Source organism: Rhinopithecus roxellana, chromosome 1 (assembly GCF_007565055.1).
Source record: "Rhinopithecus roxellana isolate Shanxi Qingling chromosome 1, ASM756505v1, whole genome shotgun sequence".
Classification (NCBI taxonomy): Eukaryota; Metazoa; Chordata; class Mammalia; order Primates; family Cercopithecidae; genus Rhinopithecus; species Rhinopithecus roxellana.
The window spans coordinates 80,073,105-80,101,040 of record NC_044549.1 but is presented as its reverse complement, the minus strand read 5'-3'; the positions used below and the strand labels follow the sequence as shown (position 1 = coordinate 80,101,040).

The 27,936-nt window shown below is 46.3% G+C and overlaps 1 protein-coding gene across 1 annotated transcript; it reads left to right on the top strand.

Annotated features, from left to right (window-relative positions):
• The first annotated feature begins 186 nt into the window (after positions 1–186).
• On the top strand, positions 187–27,716 carry DNASE1L3 (deoxyribonuclease 1 like 3). Its single transcript, XM_010360475.2, has 9 exons — positions 187–270; positions 3,390–3,627; positions 10,680–10,768; positions 13,725–13,814; positions 14,404–14,516; positions 19,125–19,237; positions 22,265–22,422; positions 26,903–26,999; positions 27,541–27,716. Exons 2-9 carry the CDS (start codon positions 3,487–3,489, stop codon positions 27,655–27,657), a joined length of 918 nt encoding a protein of 305 aa, XP_010358777.1. The 5' UTR covers positions 187–270; positions 3,390–3,486; the 3' UTR covers positions 27,658–27,716.
• Positions 27,717–27,936: the final 220 nt, after the last annotated feature.

Genomic DNA, 27,936 nt, shown 5'->3' with positions numbered 1-27,936 from the left:
CTCAAGATAGTCCAAGGAATTCTATGAAGAAAAGGACTCCGCAGACAATAAATTTTGGACACCCTGTTTCAACACAGTTAAGCGGCTTTTTACAATTACAGGACTTTTCAGAACATTTAATATGCTAATGTGCATTATAAATCTCCAAGAAAGAATGATGCATATTTATCTTTTCTTCCAGGTGCATCTTGGAGACTGGTGTTTGCAAGTATATGGAGCAGGAAACTTCATCCCGAGGATGGAGACCCTGGAGCTGTCAGCAGGCGTTAGGCAAGTGCCTCAGAATTCCCAATTCCCAGCAAGAGAAGCCAACCGAAGGATGAGACGGAAGGTTTCTGCCTTACCAGGGTCCTCCAGTACTGCATGGAGGGGTTGAAGTGAACCTTCTAGAGGTGGGGTCAATGACTCTTGGAGGTAGGAGAAAGCTTCCCTTGACTCAGTTGCACACAAAGACAGAAAACATGTTTGCATGGGCATTGTTTAACCTGCTTAAAAGAATGAAAAGCTTTTAGCACTTTTTTCTTTTTCTCTAATTACTAAAGAAGTACATGTTTTTGCAAAAAAAAAAAAAAATCAAACAATACACAAGTATATCGAGTAAAAAGTGGAAGTCCTCCTTTCATCTCCTGCCCTGCATCCCTCCCTGCATCCCCAGTGTTCCATATTAAGGTTTTGGTATGCCTGGTTCGGTGGGTGAGAAGGTTAATCTGGAGTCAGCACTCTGAGATTGAATCTCAGCTTTGCCACATGCTAGCTCTGTTTCCTTGGGCACAAGCCTCAGTTTGCTCATCTCTAAAATAAAGCAGCCATAGGAAGGGCTTGGGGTATATGGAGTGAGATGAAACACAGAAAGCCCTAATGCAGCACCTGCACCTAGCTGGATTCAGTTAAATTTGGCTCTTAGAATTCTCCTTCCAGAATCCAGGCATTTTTTAAAAGGTCCAATTTCATTCCATGGATGTGCTAATTAGAGAATGGGGTCCATCTCTTAATCTGTTCATGTGACTCTTCTTTAAGTCCTCAAGGGCAATTTCTATATGCAGAAACCACTATTTAGAAGTTTACTTTATTTTTTCAATTTAATACTCAAATTGTCAAAGCTGGAAATTAAAAAAAAAACAGATTACTTGACTTTCTTTATTCTACACATTAGCTTGTTTTTAAAGCTAGGAACTAAGAATTTTTCTAGGACTTTGATGGAATGATTACTATCTTAGAAAATGCCATGCCTCCATAAATATATATACCTACTATGTACCTGCAAAAATTAAAAATAAGAAAAATTGTTAACAGAAAAAAAAGAAAATGCCATGCTTTTAAGGTCAGCTTACAAAGGTTCTCATTCTTTTTATAAACCCAGCTAGGACTTCCAGATAAAATACAAGTTACCCAATTAAATACGAACTACCCCAAATTCAAATCTACCTACTGTTCTATGATTTTATTTGTTACATCTGCCAACCCTAAACCCAACAAACCTAAATAATTACTTATAAGGAGTTTGCGGCCAACTTATAAACATTTTAAACTTTATTTAATATGCCGTATTTTCTTTTAAAATTTCTTCAATTGTCTGAATTAACAAAAAAGCTACCTTTAAAAAATACTAAATCATTTGAATTCTAATAAAGTAAACAAACAAAACACTGATGATAACCCAAAATGTTTATAAATGTTCCAGAACTGTATTCAGACAAAGGTTTCAATGTAAAGTCATGAATCTGAATCAAACCCTACCAAGTGCACATTTTGTAAGAGAGTTACAAGATTTTCTATATAGTTGGCCAAGCAGCTCTCATTAAGTCCATAAAATACCACATATTCCATCTTAAAACACACAGAAACATTATACCATGGCTCTCAGTCTCTTAAACATTTCTACACTTAATTCTAAATCTTTTTCTGGTTGGAAGATGCCTATTCACTAAGAAAGACAATTAACCATTCCCTAGAACTATTTATTTATTTATTTATTTATTTATTTATTTATTTATTTATTTACTTTTTGAGATGGAATCTCACTCTGTCGCCCAGGCTGGAGTGCAGCAGTGCGATCTTGGCTCACTGCAACCTCTGCCTCCCAAGTTCAAGCCATTCTCCTGCCTCAGCCTCCCAAGTAGCTGGGATTACAGGCACCCACCACCATGCCCAGCTAATTTTTGTATTTTTAGTAGAGATGGGGTTTCACCATGTTGGCCAGACTGGCCTTGAACTCCTGACCTCAAGTGATCCACCCACCTCAGCCTCCCAAAGTGCTGGGGCTACAAGAGTGAGCCATTACACCTGGCCCAGAGCCACTTTTTACCAGAGATTCAACCAGGCCTGAGGTCTTAGGTTGCAGACAACAGGGAGATTGATTGCAGCATGAACTCAGAAAACCATTTCCTTCCATGTACTATTTGGGGTTATCTTATAGAATTACTGCCATGCTTGGCCAGGATGCTGCCTGGATGTATGTTGGGGATACACGTATAATTTTCCCTGTGGCTGTGGCCCCAGACCCATCCCCTTAAGAGGGGTTGGTCCGCAGATCCCGATGCTGGCTTGGAGTTATTCTTATTCCCTATCCTTTTCACAGAATTGTCTTTGCCAAAGTCCATTACTATATCTTGATTGGATTTTGCTTTTTTTTTTTTCTTTACAGACCTTCATAGTTTCCTGCCCAAATCTGTAAATGTCATTTTGCTTGAGTTGATATCCTACAGTTCTTACAAGACCTTTCTCTCCCAGGGTCACACAACTCTCGTCAATATTAAATTAATATCAGCTTGAATCACGGGTCTTTCCATGGGTTTCATGGGCTATTTGCTCACAGAGTCTGGGGACATTTTCCTCATCCATTCCATCAGATCCCCCGTTGCTTTCTCTGGCAACACACTGCTAGTATTTGTACAGTAAAACAGCCTAAAAAATTAAGTCATTCAAACTACCCTTGACCTTACTTTACACCACCAGGGCAATTAGAGTCACAGTCTGGGTGTGTCTGAGGACACCAGGCCGCCAAATCCCAGTGATTTAGAGAAAACCCAGCAGAATTTCCCATGCCTCCTGCCTCATTGTCCCCCAGCAGAAGGTTCCGTCACCCCAGGTGCCCTCTAGGGTGGACCACTTCCGAGTTCATCCACTGTCAGGAAAAGGCACATGGCATGCAACCGCAGGACCGATGACTAGATGTCAGAGCTGGCTCCCGGTTGGGATATGAGTGACTTTGTGGAGGATGGTGCCTAAATGAGGCATGCCAATTTCCGCACCCGGGTGACGAACATAGGAGCTCCTAAAAGACTAGCCCAATGTATCTGTATTTCCTTGGGGATTAAACCCCATGATCTTCACTTCCTCGGAGAACTGAAAGTTGCAATGAGAAATCCAGTAATTCCTGTTATCTGCAGGCTTTATAAGTCAGTGGAGCCTGCGGAGGTGGCCAGAATCCGGCACTCCAAGTGCTGCTGTCTTCTCACGGAGTCTTGAAGCCAGAGCAGCGCCAGGATGTCACAGGAGCTGGCCCCACTGCTGCTTCTCCTCCTCTCCATCCACAGTGCCCTGGCCCTGAGGATCTGCTCCTTCAACATCAGGTCCTTTGGGGAAAGCAAGCAGGAAGACCAGAATGCAATGGATGTCATTGTGAAGGTGAGTCCCTTTCCTGGGAGGAGGATCCCAGACACCCCTTACACCCTCTCTCCTGTCTTCAGACTTTAAGAGACTCAAGGTACTTAAAGTGGGCCCTTAGGGGGAATGTAGAAGCTGGCTTGGAACAATAACCACTTCAACTCTCTGTGCCTCCTGCCATCATCTTAAAACAGGGGCTCTCTCCAGGATCGCTGAGGGGACTATAGGAGTTGGCAAATAGAAAGCTCTTAACGTAGTGTCTGGCTCATTATACGTTCCACATAAGGGTTGGCTATTACGATTTTTCTTGCTATTTATTGAATGCCTGTATCAGGCACTATAAGCACATGGTTTCATTTCATCATCTTTATGAAGAGGGACTATTACTCCCCACGCAGAGGTGATGAACAAAGAAAGATGAAGTAATCTTATACAGCTGCTCCTTTTCACCAGCAAAGCCCAGCTCCTTTCTCTCTCTTTTCTTTTCTTTTCTTTTCTTTCTCTCTCTCTCTCTTTCTTTCTTTCTTTCTTTCTTTTTCTTTCTTTCTTTCTTTTCTTTCTCTTTCTTTCTTCTTCCTTTGTTCCTTTTTCTTTTCTTTCTTCTTCCTTTCTTTTTCTTTCTCTCTCTTTCTTTCTTTCCCTTCCTTGCTTTTTTCCTTCCTTCATTCTCTCCCATCCTCACCATCCCTCCGTCTCTTTCTCTTTCTTCCTTCTTCTCCTCCTTCCTTCATCTTTCCCCCTCCTCTACTCCCCCGTTCCTTCCACCTTCACTTAAGCTTTCCTTGGGTGATATATCCAGTGTCTGGGGACACTGCTCGCTTTCTCTGGAGTTAGTTGACTCCATTTATCTTACAGGGTAATTTATTTTTGATGCTGGCAACTTAACCCTTTCCCAGGACTCTGGAAAGGTACTTATTACCTTAGGAAACCTGAGGCACCATGGTGTGGTAGGGGGGCCAGGAGCCCTGGGTTCAGATCCCACCTACCAGACTTGTGAGCTTCAGGAGGCCCTGCACCTCCCTGAACCACCAGCTATTCTCAGTAAAACGGCGACCACACCCGAATACCACCTGTAGCACTGGCTGGGGAAGAGAACTCAGGGTGCCTGAGGCGCCCAGCAGAGCCTGCAGCAAGGCGGGTATTCATGAGCCAGAGCTGCTGCTGTTGCATTGGGAAGGAGGATTGGAGTAAGGACTGGCAGGCTCTGTTCTTACTTGGATGAGCCTTTCAGACCCGGGTGGCCCTGCCCTTTGGGAGGTACCCAAGGCCTTCTAGATGGTGTTGTTTAGCCAGGATAGCAATGCCAAGCCTGTGGGAACCATGACAAGATTGTTCAATGGGAAACCCTGACATGTAAGGAAATGATTCTCCCCAATTCACACATGGCCCATGGAACCTGGGTAGCCACTGAGTTCCCATCTCCTTCCTCACTGATGCAACCCGGCTGTCTTTTTGATCCTTAGTGAGTCCATCATGGGGGCTTGAACTCTGCATCGCCCCCGAGCAGCTGTGTCCTGCAGGGCGTGTCTGAAGTCCTTGTCAAGGCTGCCTCACCCTCCCCATCCTACCAAGAGGCCATCATCCCCAAAACACTGCAAAAGCCACCCAACAGTGCACTCACAGTCACCCAAGAATGCCAGGCACTCAGAATAGGATTATCTGTAGCGCCCATTGACTAAGCACCTCCTATAGGCCAGGAATTCTGTATTTGGATTTAATACTGTGACTTAGGTGGTGTCGCCCCCATTTCATAACTGAGTAAACAGAGGCTGAGAGTGGCCCCTTATCTAGATTTCCATAGCCAGTAAGGGGAAGAGCCAGAGTCAATCACACCCCTACAGCCCAGCCATAGAAGCTGAGATGCCTTCTCCACTCTTCCGTCCGGATTTATCGCTTCAGAGACTCAGCAGCATCATGCTGCCGTCATCCTGACCTGCACTGGGGAGGCTGGAGAGTGAGGAAGGCCTGCCTTCTCCATCTTGGGTTGGCCCCCGCATATCATGGGCAGCTGTCCAGATGCCAACCCCTCCCTGGCTGAGTGTCCTGTCTGTGCGTTCTCCAGGGTGTCCTTAAAGAACAGAGCTTGTTCATCCAGCAAATGCTCAGTGAAGCCAGACCTTGCATCAGACACACCAGGGCACTGAGGATGTAGCAGTGGCTGTGGGAGGCATTGCCTCCCTCTTCACAGAGCTTACAGCATAGGGTAATGGTTATTTCAGGAGTGCATGCTATGTGCCAGGCCCTTAATGTGCAGTGTCTAATTCAGCCACACAGCCACTCTGATTATTGTGCCCATTTTGCAGAGGAGACAAATAGAACTCAGAGGTGAAGAGAGTTGCCCAAATAGCTGTGGAGCACATAAGTGGCAGAGGGAGGGCTGGAGCCCAGGCTCTTCCCACCATGCTGAGCTGCTCCCTCTTTAGAGGCATGACATAGGGTTTCACAAGCCACCCTCTGGCCCAGATCTTTCTTTCTTTTCTTTTCTTCTCTTTCTTTCTTTTTAATTTTCTTCCTTCCTTCCTTCCTTCCTTCCTTCCTTCCTTCCTTCCTTCCTTCCTTCCTTCCTTCCTTTCCTTCTCTCTCTCTCTCTCCTTCCTTCCATCCATCCTTCCTTCCTTCCTCCCTTCCTTCCTCTCTTTCCCTCTTCCTCTCTTCCTTCCTTCTTTTTTTTTTTTTTTGACAGGTTCTTGCTCTGTTGCCCAGACTGGAGTGCAGCGGTACAACCACAGCTCACTACAGCCTTGACCCCCTGGGCTCAAACAATTCTCCCATTTCAGCCTCCTGAGTAGCTGGAACTACAGGTGCACACCACCATGCTGGCTAATTTAAAAAAAATTGAAGAGATGGGGTCTCACTATGTTACCCAGGCTGGTCTCAAAGTCCTGAGCTCAATATCCTCCTGCCTCAGCCTGCCAAAGCACTGGGCTTACAGGCGTGAGCCACCATGCCCGGCCTGCCCCAGATATTTCAAGACCCCTCCAGACCATCTCTTCCCCTCTCCCCAGGCCCACTTATAACACACGTTGCTTGGATTCTGTCAACACTAGGCATGCACAACCCAGAAATTCCTCTTCCCCTCCTGTGAACAGAGTCAGGAATTTGGCCTTAGGGAGATATCAGTGTTTCAGGTCTCGGCTCTGGAAGGTTTCCTCCCTGGGACTCTCATCCTGGGAGCCTCCTCTTGAGAAGATGGAGCCAGGGCAAGTATATTTTTCCTGGTCTGAAGTTTGAGCAGGGAGAACATGTGTCAAGAGGGATTAGAAAATGCAGTATTTGGCCGGGCGCAGTGGCTCATGCCTGTAATCCCAACACTTTAGGAGGCCGAGGAGGATAGATCACCTGAGGTCAGGAGTTCGAGACCAGCCTGACCAGCATGGAAAAACGCTGTCTCTACTAAAAATAAAAAAAAATAGCTGGGCGTGGTGGTGCAGGCTCCTGTAGTCTCAGCTACTCAGGAGCCTGAGGCAGGAAAATTGCTTGAACCCAGGAGGTGGAGGTTGCAGTGAACTGAGATAGCACCATTGTACTCCAGCCTGGCCACAAAGCAAGACTCCATCTCAAAAATAAATAAATAAATAAATATAGTGGTCAAGAAGGTGCTCTGTAGTGTACATAACCTGTTGTCCTGTATTCACTCTGTGTTCAAATTATTAAACCTCATGGAGCCTCAGAGTACCCAACTACACTAGCATTGAGGACCAGCATCAAAGAGTTACCACGAAAACTGATTAATTGCCGGACGTGGTGGCTCACGGCTGTAATCTCAGCACTTTGGGGGGCCAAGGCAGGCAGATCACCTGAGGTCAGGAGTTCGAGACCAGCCTGACCAACACGGTGAAACCCTGTCTCTACTAAAATACAAAAATTAGCTGGGCATAATGGCAGGTGCCTGTAATCCCAGCTACTCAGGAGGCTGAAGCAGGAGATTCGCTTGAATCCAGGAGGTGGAGGTTGAACCCAGTGAGCCGAGATTGCGCCACTGTGCTCCAGCCTGGGTGAAAAGAGTGAGACTCTGTGACTCTGTCTCAAAAAAAAAAAAAAAAAATTGATGAGTCAATGATAAGAGGTAACTCTTATGAAGCCCTTCCTATGTGCCAGGCACTGTATTAAGCATGTTATATAAGACAACTCATTTAACTTATATTAAATAAGTTAGTTAGAAATGCACCTGTCATGTCCTGATAAATTTTGGCCATTACCTCCCATAATTTCTTACCCATCAAGCAGTTTTCTTTTTTAAATAAGACTTCCATTTTAATTATAAACGTCTGATTTTTAAATTATATTCTGTATAAATTAAACAATGATTTTTAAAATGAAAATAGTCATTAAAGATGATTTTTAAAATACAGAAACCTGTAAAGAAGAAATCATTCATTACCCTGCCACTTGAAGGTAATAATTGTTGGCATTTGGGTAATTTTCTTACAGGCATATGTAAGACCGCATGGGTTTTGCAGCAGGGACACCATCCTGTGTCATCAGTTTTGTATTCTGCTTTATATTATATTTCCCACGATGTTCATATTCTTTTAAAACATGGCTTTAATGCTATATAATGCCTTATCCTGTGTTTGCAACCTAATTCATTGAATGATTTTCTGTTTGGCAATACCTAGGTTATTTCCAATTTTCTGTTGCAATACATCTTTCTCTTTGATCTGTACAGGTAATAATAATTTGTTTCATGCCTCCTATATGGCTGGCACTATTCTAAGTACCCACTTAATCCTCAAGCAACCCCATGAGGGATTGATATTATCATCCCAATTTATACATGAGGAACCTGAGGTGCAGAGAAATTGTGGCTATTTCCTTACAATGAGAGACATTCTTTTTTTTTTTTTTTTTTGAGTTGGAGTCTCACTCTGTCACCCAGGCTGGAGTGCAACAGTGTGATCTTGGCTCACTGCAACCTCTGTCCCTCGGGTTCAAGTGATTCTCCCGCCTCAGCCTCCTCTGTAGCTGGAATTACAGGCACACGTCACCACGCCCGGCTGATTTTTGTATTTTTAGTAGAGACAGGGTTTCACCGTATTGGCCAGGCTGGTCTCAAACTCCTGACCTCAGGTGATCTGCCTGCCTTGGCCTCCCAAAGTGTTGGGATTACAGGCTTCAGCCACCTACGCCCCAAAGGAAGACATTCTTCAAAGTGGAAAAATTGGGTCAAAGGGCATACATATTTGAAAATACCTTCCAGAAAGGTGTGGCAGTCACAGTGACTAAATCAGCAGACTGGCTTGGCCAGCAGCTTCCAGCTCGCAGGAGAGCCCTGTGTGGCTGATGCCATGGAGTTCAAGCTGTCCATGGAAGGCTCCAGCCTTAGGACATTGTTCTCCTCGTCAGTCACTACACGGGTGGACCTCCCACCTGGAGCAGCTTCCTAAAGGCTGAACCCCCAGTCACAGAGGCACCCAGACAGGTGAGTGCTGGTGTCTCTCCCCACTGGGTCCTTCTAAAGATGGAACTGGAACATGTGCTCTGAAAAGACAGGACCACTGGCATAACCCTCGTACTCTATGTCTTTGGTGGCTGTGTAAGAGGACATAATTAACCTTGGGGACCAGGTGCGGTGGCTTATGCCTGTACTCCCTGCACTTTGGGAGGCCAGGGTGGAAGGATCACTTGAGGCCAGGAGATTGAGGCTGCAGTAAGTCATGATCACACAGCTGCACTCCAGCCTGGGTGACAGAACAAGACCTTGTCTCAAAAAAAGATATTAACCTTGGGGATGCCTTGTCCTTGACCAACAAATTCTGTGTCATTGAGCCCACCAGGATCCCATACACAGAAAGGCCCCTGTGGGCTTGGTCACAGAAAGGGCTGTGGGCTTGGTCTGCACCCTGGCCTCTAGGTTGTTGCTCACCTTGAAGGAGCCTCTCCTATATTCTTTTCTCTCTGAGTGCTTTCTCAACTTTCAGGGACCATTCAAATGTCACCTCCACTGTGGAGCCCTTCCAAATCCTCCGAATAGAAGCAATTAATTACTCCTCAACACTTCCACAGCTTGTGACTTTTATTTAGTGCAGGTTTTTGTTTTGGTTTGATTTTGGTCTCACATCATAGCTAGCTGTTTCCATTTGTCTGTCTTGCTGGACTGAGTCTTCCAGAGTAGTGACTGGTTTTCTTTTTATTTATTTATTTTTTTTTGAGATGGAGTCTTGCTCTGTCCCCAGGCTGGAGTGCAGTGGCGTGATTTCGGCTCACTGCAACCTCTGTCTCTCAGGTTCCAGAGATTCTCCTGCCTCAGCCTCCCGAGTAGCTGGGATTACAGGCACATGCCACCATGACCGATTAATTTTTGTATTTTTAGTAGAGACGGGGTTTCACCATGTTAGCCAGGCTGGACTCGAACTCCTGACCTCAGGCAATCTGCCTGCCTCATCCTTCCAAAGTGCTGGGATTACAGGTGTGAGCCACTGTGCCCAGCCAGGACTGTGTTTTAATAGTTCAGCATGGTGGACTTTGTAGTCACGTGGACCTGAGTTCAAATCCTGGCTCTATAACCTATACTGGCTGTATGACTTTAAGCTAGTCACTCAACCACTCTGAGTTTGGTTTCTGCCTATGTTTAATGGACAAAAAAACATAGTTATCCCATGGGGTTGTTGTAAGACTTGGAGTAGGTTTGCAGTAAATGTCAGCTTTTATAGTTATTATCATTATAATTATACCTCTTTATTTCTAATCCAGTCTGTTACCTTTGCTAAGGGCTTAATATTTATTATTATTATTATAATTATTCAAGCAAAGCCAAGAGGCAGGATATTGTGGGGAGGTCATGAGCAAGGGGCTCTGGGCTTGAATCGTACAGGTTCAAATTCTGAATCCGCCACTTTCTAGTAGGGTGACTGGGAGTGTAATTTACTCAACTTTCTCTGAGCCTCACGCTTCTCTTAAAAATGTATATAACAAAAGTACCAACCTACCTCAGGGAGTCCTTCATTTAGTTCAGAGTAGAAATTATTTTAATAAGCACTCAGTGCAATGCTTAAAAACAGTAAATGTCCAATAAAAGGTTTTATTTATCTGTGGTAAATGACCTCAACCCTTGGGAATTCTCTTTCTTGCAGGTCATCAAACGCTGTGACATCATACTCCTGATGGAAATCAAGGATAGCAACAACAGGATCTGCCCTGTACTGATGGAGAAGCTGAATGGGTAACATGGGGAAGGGTGGGCCCGCTAGGGCTCAAGGTCAAGTGCAAGGGCATCTGAAAGCTCCAGGGATCTGAAAGTAATGTGAGATCCCGCACTTTACCACCAGTTCACATAGCCTGTGCTGCCCAGGATTCCAACTCCCTTAGCCACGGTCCTGAGAACTTTCTTTTTTTTTTTTTGAGACGGAGTCTCGCTCTGTCGCCCAGGCGGGAGTGCAGTGTCATGATCTCGGCTCACTGCAAGCTCCGCCTCCTGGGTTCATGCCATTCTCCTGCCTCAGCCTCCTGAGTAGCTGGGACTATAGGCAGGCGCTCGCCACTATGCCTGGCTAATTTTTTGTATTCTTTAGTAGAGATGGGGTTTCACCGTGTTAGCCAGGATGGTCCCGATCTCCTGACCTCGTGATCCACCCGCCTCAGCCTCCCAAAGTGCTGGGATTACAGGCATGAGCCACCGCACCCGGCCTGAGAACTTTCAACCAGCTGATTTTACTATGATAAAACAGAATAGGGGAAATAGATGAGGGGTCTGGACACAGAAAGAAATGAAAAAAGCAGATGAGGCTGAGCTAAAAAGTACAGGTATGAAGAAAATGTTGGAAAAAAGAAAAAATTAAAAACCAACAGTAGAAGAAAGATCAATAAAATTATGATATGCTCACACACTGGAATATTATGCAGCTGTTAAAAGTCATGCTGGCGGCCAGGTGTGGTGGCACGTGCCTATAGTCTCACCTACCTGGCAGGCTGAGGTGGAAGGATCACTTGAGCCCATGAGGATTAGGCTACAGTGAACCATGATCACCCCACTGCACTCCAGCCTGGGCCACAAAGCAAGACTCTGTCTCTTAAAAAAAAAAAAAAAAAAAAATGCTTGCTACACAATAAGTTAGAGCTAAATATTCCAGCATGGAATAATGGCTGCAATGTATTTAAAATAAGCAAGAGCAAGTTGAGAATTGCAGGTAAAATAGCCCATTTGAGTTGTCATGTTACATGAATAAGGGTGTGTTTGTGTTTCCATGTGCATAGAAGATGAAAGATTGGAAGGATGCTCTCCAAACTATTCATAGTGGTTACTTCTGGGGGGTGTGATCAGAGAGCTGTGGTGAAAGGGGTTAGTGAAGGAATGAGGGGCACTTGCTTTTTATTTTAGTACTTTTTAAATTTGAGACTCTGTCGCCCAGGCTGGAGTGCAGCAGCAAGATCTCGGCTCACTGCAACCTTTGCCTTCTGGGTTCAAGTGATTCTCCTGCCTCAGCCTCCCAAGTAGCTGGATTTACAGTCAGGCACCACTATGCCTGGCTAACTTTTGTATTTTTAGTGGAGTCGGGGTTTTGCTATGTTGCCCAGGCTGGCCTCAAACTCCTGACCTCAAGTGATCTGCCCGTCTCAGCCTCCCAAAATGCTGGGATTACAGGCGTGAGCCACTGCACCTGGCCATCTCAGCATGAAACACTTAATAGAGACTTTTGAACAAAAGCCATGTCTGGGTCTTGGGCAGAGGCGAGAGGAGATGGTAGATCCCGGTGCCATCATCCCGCAACCTCCGGGCTTATTCATCATAGGGAAGGAATGTGTAGGACAACTGTAGGGACAGGCAAGAATCCATGTCAATTTGCCTAAGGGCTTCCCTTATAGTGAGGAAAATGAGTGAGGGACCTGCCTGAGTCACTCAGCCAGGAAGTGGCCACGCCTACCGCTGAACTTGCATCACATCTGATCTCATAGCCAGTGCTCTATTCTTTGTCATCTCAGCCTTCCTTGGAGTGGTCCCAGTCAGGTTTGTGGGAGACTGAGGGGACAGGTTTGTGGGGGACTGAGGGGTCAGGTGGGCTCCAGGCATCTCTACCACAGTCCGTCTGGGGCAAGTCTTTTCACCACCATTGGTCTTGGCACTCCCCAACCTGTCTAGACTGTCATGGACTCCAGGCAGAGCCAAGCCTGTTTGCCCCTTTATCCCCCACAAGCCAGGATGGGCCTTAGTCACTTTGCAACTGAGTCACCCCAAGCAGTTTGCTAACTCAGGACTTGGCAGGCTATGTTCAAAATAGGGCCAACCTCCCCAAAGTGGAAGCCCAGCAGAACCTACTGTTCACACTCCTGGGGCCCCAGGGGCCGGGTCTGCCTTAGAGTAATGCATCTGAAGTCCCACCAGGAATTTCTATAAGATTGGCCCCTAAATACCCCTTCTGCTTTTTTTCCAACTGAACCTAAGAATATGCTGGAGCTTTAGACATGCCCTAGATCTTTTTGTGAGCAGACAATGTGAAACTGTGTTAGGCTCTGCCCAGAGTGGAGTTATCAGTAGGTTTGGCAAACACACAGAGAGAGTCTGGTTTCCCTGGTGCAGGTGAGGGGCAAGGTCAATGGGACTCCATGGCTGTATCCCCAGCACCCAGGATATAAACAACAGTGAAGTGAAATCATGTTTCCAAGGCTTGTGAGAAAATGCCTGGGGGCTTTCAGAGGAGAAAATATTCTTGCTTATCATAAATGCTCAGGAGTGGTTCGTGGACACAGACAGGTGGCTTGATGTTTATTCCACCAGAAAGCATAAGCTGCAGCTGCAGCCATGGGCATGAGTGGGGTCAGGGGTTGATTCTGGCCCAGATCGTCTTCTAGGGTCTCAGTGGCCTCCTACAGGTACAGGCCAAAGCATGCGGGTTTTGGGGTGAGTTGGATCTAGGTTCAAATCCCAACTTGGCCTTGCAAACCATAAAAAGGGGATAATGATAATACCTTTCTCATAAGGCAAGAAATAATGGCTGTAAAGATCCTGGTAGATGCCACATTCCAGCCAATCAATGGTGGCCCTTCTTATTGGACTCAAAGGTTATGATGAACAGTGGCCCTTCCACACATCGGGTGTATGGGGGCAGACTGGAAAGAGAGGAACATACACAGTAGGGGAATGTTTATTCTTTAAGATGCAGTGTGAAATCTTTGTTTTCTAGAAATTCAAGGAGAGGCATAACGTATAACTATGTGATTAGCTCTCGGCTTGGAAGAAACATATATAAAGAACAATATGCCTTTCTCTACAAGTAAGTATCATCTATGGTCCCTAGAACATGGCCACTAATAAATCGTGAATTGAATCAAAATGCATGTCTTTTCTGCAAAACCAAATTTTGATCTCTAACCAATTTTCAGTGTTGATCAAAATAACTGCTGTCAAAACTGGGGACTTATGCAAAGTATTAACTCTTCAAGCTGAAAACACAAGGGGTCTCCTAACACCTCATTTGTTGGTTGGCTCCATGGTTGCCAGGCCAGGAGTTCTTTACTCCTCATAGTCAAGTCCTGGCCCAAGGCTGGAAAGCTGAGGTGCTCAGCACAGCTGATTCCTGAACTTCATATTCTTTTCCTCTTCCTGCTAGTAATTTCTTAAGTCTGAATATTAACCTGTGGGTGCCACAGATAACTAGTATGGCTCAGATCTTCAGCTCCCAGATTCTCAACAGCTCCCTGGCTGTTGAGAAGAGTTGACTCAGCCTTGTTCTCAGGAAAATGATCCCATGCTTGAGCCTGCTCTGGAGTCTAAGAAAGCCAAGGGAACCTACATCTCTGCTTTATGAAAGTAGTAAGAAAAGGGCTGACTCAGCTGGGAGGATTTCCTTTTCCTTCTTTTAGGGAAAAGCTGGTATCTGTGAAGAGGAGCTATCACTACCACGACTATCAGGATGGAGATGTAGACGTGTTTTCCAGGGAGCCCTTTGTGGTCTGGTTCCAGTCGCCCCACACTGGTAAGACCCGCAGGCCTCTCTCTCTGGGACCTCCCCAACGGCCCAGGAATGGGCAGCAGCCTTGACCATGAGCTCAGGTTTATGCAGCCCATTAGGGAGGCATTACGCTGGATGTGACAGTGCATTGCTTCTAATACCTCAATGTAGACGATGCAGTTCGGTGTGATGGCACCAGGCTTGCTTCTCAGAATGCCATGACTCAAGACTTCCCCAGCCTAGAACCCACTTTCTGGAAGCAATGGTAGCTCCCCTCTCTCTGAAGAGTTTAGGCGCATGGAAATTATTTTCTGCAATTCCTTGGTTTCTGTCAAGTACAACCCTTCCTTCCTTTTAAAAAATCCTGGCCGGGCGCAGTGGCTCACGGCTGTAATCCCAGCACTTTGGGAGGCTGAGGCAGGTGGATCACCTGAGGTCAGGAGTTCGAGACCAGCCTGGCCAACATGGTGAAACCCTGTCTATACTAAAAATACAAAAATCAGCTGGGTATGGTGGTATGTACCTGTAATCCCAGCTACTCGGGAGGCTGAGGCAGGAGAATTGCTTGAACTAGGGAGGCAGAGGTTGCAGTGAGTCAAGATCGTACCACTGCACTCCAGCCTGGGCGATAGAGTGAGACTCTGTCTCAAAAAAAAAAAAAAAATCGTAAGCGATGGCTTAGGCGAACCGCTAGCCTAGAGGCTCACTCTCCAGCCAGTCACTGCATTGCAGACTCCTCCACAGGCTGCAGCGGGTGAGGAAATCCAAATGCATTGTTCCCTGAACTCTAACAACAGTACTTGTACTGGCACCTGATTAAGTGCCAGCCTCCTGTAATCCTTGCAATGACTACAAGGTAGGGAGTGGGATTATCTCCACTTTACATTTCAGGAAACTGAGGTTTAAAAAGGCGTGAAGTCACCCAGCTGCTGAAATGGACAGGCCAGGATTGTAACCCAGGCCACTACCTCAGGAGCTCGTGTTCTTCTTTTTTTTTTCTGTTTTTCAGACAGGGCCTTGCTCTGTCATCCAGTCTGGAGTGCAGTCGCATGATCTTGGCTCACTGCAACCTCCGCCTCCTGGGCTCAAGCAATCTTCCCACCTCAGCCTCGCAAGTAGCTCAGACTATAGGCACGCACCACCACACTCAGCTAATTTTAAAATTTTTTGTAGAGATGAGGTCTCACCATGTTGCCTAGGCTGTTCTGAAACCACTGAGCTCAAGCCATCTGCCTGCCTTGGCGTCACAAAATGCTGGGATTACAGGTGTAAGCCACTGTGCCCAGCCAGGAGCCCATGTTAACCACTATGCAATGCTCGATGGAGTCAAGAATCATGTATTTTTTCAGTACCTACTATGTGCCAGGCTCTGTTGAGGGCACTGGACCAGACAGAGGAGGTGACATTGGGCTGTGACCTGAAGAAGCCAGCCATACAGAGGGCTGGAGAAAAGGCATTCCAGGTGGAGGGTACAGTGAGCACAAAAGCTCAGAAGTGGGAAGGAGGCTGGAATATTTAGGGGGACCAAAAGAAGGATGGGGGAGTGCAGTGGAGGCCTGAGGAGGAGAGCCGGCGATGAGGGTGTGTAGGGCCCTGGATGCAGCCTGCTGGGCTGAGTTCTGGCTCCTGTCTGTGTGACTTGAGCAGTGACGACCCCATCGCCCTTGTCTGTTGAGGTAAGAGTGGGAATCTGGGCTGAGAATGAGGGGAGGTCCCAGGAGGAGGTGCTCAGAAAGTGACAGCTGCTGTTAGCAGGTGGGCCAGGCACGGCTTCCGAGGGTCACGCACATTGCCACACTCAGGCTCTCTCAGTCCTCCAACGGTGGGGGAAGGTTTTCAGACACTTCACAAAAGTCTTTCATGAAGACCACGCTAATTTTTAAATAGCTTTTTGGAACTTTTGTTCTTAATTACAAAAGGAGTATAAACTGACAAGCCTCATTTTTTTTTTTTAGATGGAGTTTCGCTCTTGTTGCCCAGGCCGGAGTGCAATGGTGTGATCTTGGCTCACCGCAACCTCTGCCTCCCAGATTCAAGTGATTCTCCTGCCTCAGTCTTCAGAGTAGCTGGGATTACAGGCATGCGCAACCACGCCTGGCTAATTTTGTATTTCTACTAGAGACAGGTTTTCTCCATGTTGGCTAGGCTGATCTTGAACTCCCGACCTCAGATGATCTGCCCGCCTCGGCCTCCCAAAGTGTTGGGATTACAAGTGTGAGCCACCAGGCCTGGTCAATTTTTCTTAATTAGAAAATTTTCTACTGGGCTCGGTGGCTCACGCCTGTAATCCCAGCACTTTGGGAGGCTGAGGCAGGTAGATCACAAGGTCAGGAGTTCGAGACCAGCCTGGCCAACATGGTGACACTCCGTGTCTACTAAAAGTACAAAAAATTACCCGGGTAATTTTTTACAGGTGGTAGTGTGCACCTGTAATCCCAGCTACTCAAAAGAGGCTGAGACAGGAGAATTGCTTGAACCTGGGAGGTGGAGGTTGTGGTGAGCTGAGATTGTGCTACTACACTCCAGCCTGGGTGACAGAGCAAGGCTCCATCTTGAAAAAAAAAGAAAAGCAAAGAAAAAGAAAATGTTTTTCCTTAGTGCAAAAACCAAACAGGTTTATTATTTTTGAAAAGCAGAAAATAGGCTGGGCGTGATGGCTCATACCTATAATTCTGGCATTTTGGGAGGCGGAGATGGATGGATCACCTGAGGTTGGGAGTTTGAGACCAGCCTTACCAACATGGAGAAACCCTGTCTCTACTAAAAAAAAAAAATACAAAACTAGCCAGACTTGGTGGCACATACCTGTAAACCCAGTTACCTGGGAGGCTGAGGCAGAAGAATCGCTTGAACCTGGGAGGTGGAGGTTGCAGTGAGCTGAGATTGCACCATTGTACTCCAGCCTGGGCAACAAGAGCGAAACTCCATCTCAAAAAGAAAAAAGAGGCCAGGCGTGGTGGCTCAAGCCTGTAATCCCAGCACTTTGGGAGGCCGAGACGGGTGGATCACGAGGTCAGGAGATCGAGACCATCCTGGCTAACACGGTGAAACCCCGTCTCTACTAAAAATACAAAAACTAGCCGGGCGAGGTGGCGGGCGCCTGTAGTCCCAGCTACTAGGGAGGCTGAGGCAGGAGAATGGCGTAAACCCAGGAGGCGGAGCTTGCAGTGAGCTGAGATCTGGCCACTGCACTCCAGTCCGGGCGACAGAGCCAGACTCCGCCCCAAAAAAACAAAAAAAAAACAAAAAAAACAAAAAAAAAAAAAAGAAAAAAGAAAAAAAAGAAAACCTTAAAAAAAAAGTAGAAAATGCAACCATAAATATATACAATTTTTAGCTGTCAATTTAAAAAAGGAAGAAGAGGGATAAAATACATCAGAAACAAAAGAAAATAGATTTGCCACACACACACAAATGGGAAGATAAAAGCACCCACAATGCCAGCATGGAACACAGTTGTTGTTTTTTTTTTTTTTTTTTTTTTGAGGCGGAGTCTCGCTCTGTCGCCCGGACTGGAGTGCAGTGGCCGGATCTCAGCTCACTGCAAGCTCCGCCTCCCAGGGTTTACGCCATTCTCCTGCCTCAGCCTCCCGAGTAGCTGGGACTACAGGCACCCGCCACCTCGCCCAGCTAGTTTTTGTATTTTTAGTAGAGACGGGGTTTCACTGTGTTAGCCAGGATGGTCTCGATCTCCTGACCTCGTGATCCGCCTGTCTCGGCCTCCCAAAGTGCTGGGATTACAGGCTTGAGCCACCGCGCCCGGCCAGAACACAGTTGTTATAAGTAAAATGTTCATTTAGAAGCAGAATGCTTGTTCCCTGGTACGGCAAAGAAAAATCAACATTCAGACAAAAAGTTTTCTCAGCAAGCCAATTTTACTTTCTGCAGAAAGGGTGCTCCTCGCAGATGGAACAATGGTGAGAGCACACCTGAATAAAGGAGGGAAGCAATTTTTATGCTTTACTCAGCTTGTCCCTGCTGCTGTGTCCTGTCTCTATTGGTTGGAGCCAGACCACACAATCTAAGCTAACCTGACTGGCTAATAATTTAAACCTTTCTTAAATAGGTAAAGGCAAGGGAGAACAAAGGACAAGAGGAAGTTGCTTATGCCAAATAGGGAAGGGGCAAAGGCTGTGAGCTGGAACGTGCCTGCGAGCATGTCCAGCACAAATATCTTGGTTAAGGTACAAGGACATAGAATGTACTACATGCCTGTAAGCATGTCTAACAGCTACACAGGATAGGGCTTAACAAAGAGTTATTAGCACAAAGCAAGGAGGCTTGAAGGAAGTTAGTCTTTAAAAGAAACTTATTTCTAACCCTTATGATTTATTCTTTAACAAGAAAGGAAACTTTGAAGAGGAAACTTTTTTACTTTCTACAACAGTCTACCAGCTTTCTCTTAGCCATGAAGGGCAACTGGGAGAAATGAGTCTTTTGTGTACTAAAAATAGGCAGCCTAATGACCCCGAGATCATTAAAATCTCAGCCACTGGCTGGACCCTCTAGGAACAGGGGACCCAGACAATGCAGCCTGTGCCTTCTGGAGGGAAGAGCCTGTTTCCCTCCAGCAGTGTTTGTGAGACCTTGACAAGGGAAGTGTGTGACCTCTGCCTCTTTCCTGTTCCTCAGCTGTCAAAGACTTTGTGATTATCCCCCTGCACACCACCCCAGAGACATCCGTTAAAGAGATCGACGAGTTGGTTGATGTCTACGTGGACGTGAAACACCGCTGGAAGGCAGAGGTGATGACTGCTGTGTCAGCCGAATTCCCATCTAGCAGGGGCAGGCTCTGGTCCCTGAGTGGGATGAGTACCTCTCCAGGGAGGGGGAGAGGGCAGGGCATGTGCAGGCTACCACCACTTACAGCCTTCTTTAAGGCCTTTCTTCAGCCCTAAGGATCCCTCTTGCTAAATCTGCCTGGGTACCCTGCACGTGGGCTTTGGGAATTCCCACACTTTCCCATTAATAACAGATGCCAACGTTTACTGAGTGAATAGCTAGTGCCAGGCACTGTGCTGAGACTTGACATGGACAAGTTTATTTAATCCTCCCAACAATCCCTTGAGGTAGCTACAGTACCTTTCTCATTCCCACTTTGCAATTGAGAAGCATGAGGCATAGAGCAGTCAGGATTGTTTCAGTTGCGAGGGACAGAATCTTAACACGGCTCATGCAAAGAAGGAGCAATTGATTGGTTTGTGTAACTGAAATGTCCAGGAGTACTTCAGGCATAGCTGGATCCAGGGTTCAGACAAGATAATCAGGGCTTGATTTGTCTCTTCCTTTCCATCTCCTGGTCACCCTTTTCTCTATGTGGCTCCATTCTCAGGTTGGCTCCACCCATGGGATGGCAAGATGGCCACCAGCAGCCTCCAGACCAACTGATAAATTTTCTTTCCCACAATGCAACAAATACTGTGGGACTGAGTCTCATTGGTTCTGACTGGGTCACATGTCCACCCCTGAACCAATCGTTGTGATCAGGGTGTTGAGATACTCTGATTGGCTAAATCTGTGTCCACCCTAGTTTCACCCCAAACTCACAGTCTGAGGTGCAGGAGGGATGGGTGGTCTCCCAAAGAAACTTGGAGTGCTGTTTTCACAGAAGGGGGCATACATTTGCCATCCCTATAGGCTCAGGTCTGTCCACTTTTGGAAGAGAGGGATGCACTACTTGTGGCTGTGAGGGTCTGTGAAAGCTCTTGGCAAATATGGAAGTGCACCCAAGGGTTCTTCTTCTGTATTTCTCTTTTCTTCTTTCGGAATGTGACTCCTGTGATTCCCCCTTCCTCCTCCTTAGTTCCACTGCTCAAAGTGCAAAATGAATCAAGTAGACTGTGAACATAGTCCATCAGAGCTGGGGCATGGAAAAGACCAGGGGTATATTTCATTGCTTATTAATAAATAGGTCAAAAGAAAGATTCGTTCTTTCCAAAAATTATGAAATCATTTACTTATTAAACAAGAATGTATTGAGCACCTATTGAGTGTCGGGCTGTGGGGAGGCATCAGTGGCCTAAAAGTGAACAAGAGGGGAAACTGCTTCAGTGAAGCAGACTTGGATGTGATTCCTTTTTTTTTTTTTTTTTCCTCTTGAGATGAAGTCTCACTCTTTTCCCCAGGCTGGAGTGCAATGGTGCAATCTCGGCTCACTGCAACCTCTACCTCCCGGGTTCAAGAGATTCTCCTGCCTCAGCCTCCTGAGTAGCTGGAACTAGAGGCACCCGCCATCATGCCCAGCTAATTTTTGTATTTTTAGTAGAGACGGGGTTTCAACATGTTGGCCAGACTGGTCTCGAACGCCTGACCTCAGGTGATCCACCTGCCTCAGCCTCCCAAAGTGTTGGGATTACAGGCCTGAGTCACTGCGCCCGGCTGGGCTGTGATTCTTGACTTCACCACTTGAACCTCCCAGTCCTGTGGCCTACAGCAGGTCACTTAATCTCTCAATCCTGTTTCTGTAGAGGTTAGTGGGCCCTTCTACCTCCTATTGTTTATTGCTGTGAGGTGTAAATTTAAAGACACCTAGTGCTAGGCCTGGCACATAGTGAATGTTCAGCAAATCATGTCTATATTAGCAGAAGCTGGTGATCACTGAGGTTAAGAATGACACTCTGTCCTCAACTGAACCCGTCAATCACGGGGAAAATCGTGATCACTAAGGTCAAAATAAAATGTTCTTGAAGAAAACTCTAAAGTCAGCAATGCCCCACCAAACAATAGCACAAACAAGGAAATCTGGCACTTCCTCTGGATTGTGGAATGTTGAAAATTCTGTTCCAAGAGCCGTGCGGGGAAAAATATTTCCAAGATAGAAAGTTTCTGTTGGTGGCCTTGGGTGGGGGTGGACAGCTCACTCGATGGTCCCCTCCCCCGAAGATGCCTCCCACCTCCTCAACGAACTGAATTTTCACAGAAATAAGTTTCCAACTTCAAAACAATAGGAGAGAAAGAGTGATGCCAGGGCTGCCAATACACCACCCAAATTTACTTTTCCTGCTTGAAAACAAAAGGCGCTGATTCATTCGTGTGTTTACACCCTACAGTAGTTTGAGCCAGAGACAAAAGATGTGAGGGATAGATTCACTGAATTTTTTTTTTATCCACACCTGACTCTGCATGCTGAATTATGGAATTGTGGTGACTAAGAACAGCAAACATTCTCCTTCCTGTTAAGAACACCCTCCCTGGTACGCACTCGCCTGTCATTGACTCATCAAAACTGTGACTCAATTTTAAACAGCAAAAAGAAATTTTTAAAGACCCTGTATTCATTTGCTAGAGCTGCCATAACAAAGTACCATACCAAAGACTGGATAGCTTAAACAATAGAAAGTGAGTTCATCACCGTTCTGGAGGCTAGAAGTCCCAGATCAAGGTGTGCCAGAGGGGTGGTTTCTTTTGGGGGCCTCTCTCCTTAGCTTGTAGATGACCATCGTCTTCCAGTGTCTTTACATTGTCTTTGCTCCATTTTTCTGTGTCCTAATTTCCCCTTTTTACAAGAACGCTAGTCATATTGGATTAGAGCCCGTTTTACCTTAATTGCCTCTTGAAGGTTCTATCTCCAAATACAGTCACCTTCTAAGGTGCTGGGGGTTAGGACTTCAACACAGGAATTTGGCCCGGGTGGGAGCAGGGTAGACACGATTCAGCCCATAACAGACCCTGTTGTTCACTGGGCCTGGGAGGCGGAGTCTTTGCTAGAGACCTGCATGAAAGCGTTCTGCAGCAGCATCCACCAGGTGACAATTTCAAATCTTGTCTTTTAGAATTTCATTTTCATGGGTGACTTCAATGCCGGCTGCAGCTATGTCCCCAAGAAGGCCTGGAAGAACATCCGCTTGAGGACCGACCCCAGGTTCGTTTGGCTAATCGGAGACCAAGAGGATACCACGGTGAAGAGGAGCACCAAGTGTGCATATGACAGGTAGGAGGCCCTGCAGGGTGCTGCTGGCTCACCACAGTGCTTGGTGTGCACTAGGAAAGGCGCGAGGTGGCTGGGCACCGTGGCTCACGCCTATAGTCCTAGCACTTTGGGAGGCCTTGGCGGGTGGATCGCTTGAGTACAGGAGTTTGAGACCAGCCTGGGAAACATGACGAAACTCTGTCTTTACAAAAAATACAAAAATTTGCCGGGCGTGGTGGCAAACACCTATAGTCTCAGCTACTCAGGAGGCTGAGATGGGAGGATCGCTTGAGCCCAGAAGGTGGAGGCTGCAGTGAGCCAGGATCGCACCACTGCACTCCAGCCTGGGTAACAGAGTGAGACTTTGTCTCAAACATAACAAATAAAAATAAAAATAAAAAAAGCACACTGCTTGGAGAGCTGAGTCAATCAAATGTCAGGCCCCTCTACTGGGTACCACATGCAGTGTATGAACCTCAGGACCCTGTGCGGTGGCCCTGGGCATTGTAGCTTAGCAGAGGTAAGCACTGGCTTCGGTATCAGACAGGCCTGGATTTAAATCCTGACATTACCACTTCATATGTCTGTGACCAAGAGACAGGCTCTCTGTGTCTTTCATTGCCTCCCCTGTAAAATGGAAATTATCCTAGTGCCTCACTCATGAAGATCTGATGTGGAGTCAATGAAATAGCATGTCAGGCTGCTAGCACAATGCCTGGCATACGGCAAGTGCTCATTACATTAATGGGCTGTTCATTGTTCCATCACAAAGACTTACCACTATTGATTCAACCAATCCCTATCATTGGGCATTAGGTTATTACCAAGGGTTTGCTTTTATAAATACTGCTAAAATCAATATCCTCTGTGCATTTTGTGCAAGTACTTATGATTTCCTCGGGAAACAACCCCCAAAATGAGATCGATTAGTGCAACCGTATTTGTACTTTAAAGCTTCAGGTATATGTTCCTAAATGCAAATGTGTACATTTAAGTCCTAGCATTCCCTTGTGCTTTTTAAAGTCCCTTCAGGGATTTTCAAACAGCTTTCATCTTTGCTCCTTCAATGGGGACAGAGTGGGGAGTGCCTGAGGCGTGTGAATGTTGGTGATCTTCCATCACAGCGACCACAGGTGGGGAAACCCTTAGGAGTCTGGTCCCAGGTGGTGGCCACAGTTCCCAGAGCTCAGCCTGCCACGAGGAAGTGTGAGATGGCCATCTGCATGACAGCCACCAGGCCACTCGTTTTCACTTCTCAAGTTTCGAAGTCTAGCTTTCATTTCCATCCCATGACCTCCTTTGTTCCTCTTGGAGTTTCTGAGGCTGGTGTTTCCTTTGCATAAGTTATCATTCTGCAAATTGGAAACCCAAGGTGGGGAGTTACAGGGGACTAAGTGCCCAGACCGTCCCCACCCCCTATTTTGAAGGACTTCCAGCAAAGCCGGGACGATGGCCACTCACTCACTCACTCGCACATGGCAGTTGCGTGCCCTTGGGTAGGTCAAGTCCCTTCTCCAGCGCCTTTCTTCTCCCCTGGCAAATGAGTGGGAAGTGACTGAAAATGATACAGAAGAATCAGAAGGCAACATGGCCACAGTAGATCGGGAGGGGGTAGAACAGGTTAGAAAAAGATGTTTACTAAAAGGATCCTGACTTTATACACATGTATCCCAAAGGATGGTGGGATTGCATGTGACATTTTAATGATTCATTTTTTATTTTGATACTCTGAATTTTGTTTCTCATAACAACATGTAGAACTCTTGTGGCTTTTTTTTTTTTTATTTTATTTTGAGACGGAGTCCTGCTGTGTTGCCCAGGCTGGAGTGCAGTGGCACAATCTTGGCTCACTGCAACCTCCGCCTCTTGGGTTCAAGCGATTTTCCTGCCTCAACCTCCCAAGTAGCTGGGATTACAGGCATATACCACCATGCCCGGCTTTTTCTTTCTTTCTTTTTTTTGTTTGTACTTTTAGTAGAGATGGGGTTTCGCCATGTTGGCCAGGCTGGTCTTGAACTCCTGACCTCAGGTGATCCACCTGCCTTGGCCTCCCAAAGTGCTTGGATTACAGGTGTGAGCCACCATGCCCGGCCTCTCGTGGCTTTTAAAAAGTCATAGGCCAGGTGCGGTGGCGTATGCTGTAATCCCAGCTACTTCTGGAGGCTAAGGCAGGAGGATCACTTGAGCACAGGAGTTCAAGGCTTTAGAGCAACATGATCACATGCCTGTGAGTAGCCACTGCACTCCAGCCTGGGCAACATAGTGAGACCTGTCTCAATACAATAAAATAAAAAGTGAAATTAAATAAAATAAACTGAGAAAATAAAAAGCCATAAAAATGATGTTTTAAAAATGGAGTTAGACAAGATGGTCTCAATTCCAGTCTTTGTTCCGTGTTCACATATTTATCAAACACCTCTCATGTGCTGAGTGCTGGGGGATCATGCAAAGATGCCCAGGATCTGGCCGGTGCCCTGGACCAGCCTGGGAAAACTTCACATGAACACCGGCCTGGTCCTGCACATCCCTGGAAGAAGTCAGAAATAGAGGAGCCTTAAACATCTCTTTCTTTACTTTTTGAGTCTTTTTTTTTTTTTTTTTTTTTTTATTTTGGAGGCAGAGTCTCACTTCTGTCGCGGGGGGCTGGGAGTGCGTGTGCCGGATCTCAGCTCACTGCAAGCTCCGCCTTCCCGGGTTGACGCCATTTCTCCTGCCTCAGCCTCCCGAGTAGCTGGGGACTATAGGCCGCCCAGCCCACTTCGCCCGGCTAGTTTTTTTGTATATTTAGTAGAGACGGGGTTTTCACCGTGTTAGCCAGGATGGGCTCGATCTCCTGAACCTCGTGATCCGCCCGTCTCGGCCTCCAAAAAGTGCTGGGATTACAGGCTTGAGCCACCGCGCCCGGCCCACTTTTGATGTCCTTAAAGGAAAGCTTCATCACAATCTCTAATTTGATGTGAAGAATTTACATTTGGGTTGAATTAAAAGCCGTAGCCCGGGTGCAGTGGCTTACACCTGTAATCCCAGCACTTTGGGAGGTTGAGGTGGGTGGATCACCTAAGGTCAGGAGTTCAAGACCAGCCTGGCCAACACGACTAAACCCCATCTCTACTAAAAAATACAAAAATAAGCCAGGCATGGTGGCACACACCTATAATCTCAGCTACTTGGGAAGCTGAGGCAGAAGAATCGCTTGAACCTGGAAGGCAGAGGTTACAGTGAGCTGAGATGGCGCCACTGCACTCCAACCTGGGCAACAGAACAAGACTCTGTCGCAAAAAAAAAAAAAAAAAAAAAAAAAAAAAAAAAAAAAGAAGAAAGTTAGTTGGGGTGGTGATGTTAGCAAATGCAGATACCAAAACTGTCGATTAGAATGGGGAAGGACCAGTGGGCACTCATGAAATGGCAGTTTGACTCACCTCGCCATTCCTCGGTAAGTCACTCAGGACCACGTAGACTACAACTGCACCACCCAGCTTGGGATATGTTAGTTTGTTTCCAAGATTCATTTGACTACCTCATTCTTACTTTTTGTCATTACTGCAAAGCACATATGCTGTGATTTTTCTCGATATTTTTCATTAAATCCCTTAATTTCTTATTGAAATAAATTTTTAAAAGAAATTTCATGGCTGGGCGCGGTGGCTCACGCCAGTAATCCCAGCACTTTGGAGGCCAAGGTGGGCGGATCACGAGGTCAGGAGATCGAGACCATCCTGGCTAATACGGTGAAACCTCGTCTCTCTAAAAATACAAAAAATTAGCCGGGTGTGTTGGCGGATGCCTATCGTCCCAGCTACTCGGGAGGCTGAGGCAGGAGAATGGCGTGAACCCGGGAGGCGGAGCTTGCGGTGAGCCAAGATCGCACCACTGCACTCCAGCCTGGGTGACAGAGCAAGACTCTATCTAAAAAAAAAAAAAAAAGAAAGAAAGAAAATTGATACTAGCAAGAGTAAGAAAGCAGCAGCATTTGCCATAAATTGAAGGTAGTGTGAAAATTAAGTCCAATGAAAATCATGCATTGTTAAATTCTGCTTTAATTCTCTTGTCTGCAGAATGCTCAGAAATGGCAGCCTACTCTCTGTCAGCATGGGACTGAGGGAGGTATTAAAGACAAACCAGCACCTCCCTGAGAATTTCTCCATAATCAAATCAGGGAAAGTGAAAATAATTGAAAAGAGAACAGCACTCTCAGTACACAAGTCATTGTTGTGTGGGATAGTGTGCATGTGTCATATAAAACCTCCTACTCCACCAGGGACATTGCCCACACTGGGAGATAGTGTCCTGGTGTCCACAGAACCATGGCAGGGACTGATTCTATTTCACAGTGGTAGGCACTGTCCTTTAGGGTCACAGGCTAAAACCAGGTCTGGACTTTGAGTGCCACATGAAAGGGCCAGGCTGCTCAGTCAATTCCAAACAGCAAACACAGACTTTGGTTTGATCTCAGCAATCACAGGTTGGATTAACACAACTGTTTTTCCTCCCCTGGTTCCAGGATTGTGCTTAGAGGACAAGAAATCATCAGTTCTGTTGTTCCCAAGTCAAACAGTGTTTTTGACTTCCAGAAAGCTTACAAGCTGACTGAAGAGGAGGTAAGGCTGCCATCTTGTCTTTCTATGCCATTGTCCTAGAAAGATGAGTTAGCCTGGGCAACATGACGAGATCCCATCTCTACAAAAAATTCAAAAAAATTCACTGGGCATGGTGGTGCATGCCTGTGGTCCCAGGCTGAGGTGGGAGGATCACCTGAGTCCAGGAAGCAGAGGTTGCAGTGAGCTGAGATCGCACCACTGCACTCCAGGCTGGGCAACAGAGTGAGATCCTGTCTCAAAAAAAAAAAAAGAAGAAGAAAAAGATGGGTTGATGTCACCCTTTGAGGTCACTGCTGAAGACTGAAGACACAATGTTGGGCACTAGACCTTGAGTTTCAATGCTTATGATTTTGTGATTTGAAGACCCGCCAAAATTTCTGATCCAGCTGGTCTTGGAATAACACTTACCAGTGTGTGTTCTGTGGGGTGACTTTGGGCATTTCATCTCCCCTTCCTGGTCCTGAATTTGCTCATCGCTAAAATGAAAGCATCTCCCAGGCATCTCCTAATTTCCATATCTACCTCCCCTTTCTCCTTACAGGCCCTGGATGTCAGCGACCACTTTCCAGTTGAATTTAAACTACAGTCTTCAAGGGCCTTCACCAACAGCAAAAAATCTGTCACTGTAAGGAACAAAACAAAGAGCAAACGCTCCTAGATCCAAGGGTGTCATCTTATTAACCATTTCTTGCCTCTAAATAAAATGTCTTTAACAGATATATGAACTGCTCCCTGAACTTAGAAAACAAGACTGATCCAACTGCTTTCATTTTTTGACCTGAATTTATTCTGACTTGAGCCAAATTGGAAGGAGAATCTTTTCTATCTCTTTTGGCCTCATACCTCCCCTAAATTGTCCAAAAGGGAACCAGGGGCATTTGTAGCCCAAAATGATGGTCTTCATGCCCTGAGCCAGAGCCCCATCCTCTGTCACTGG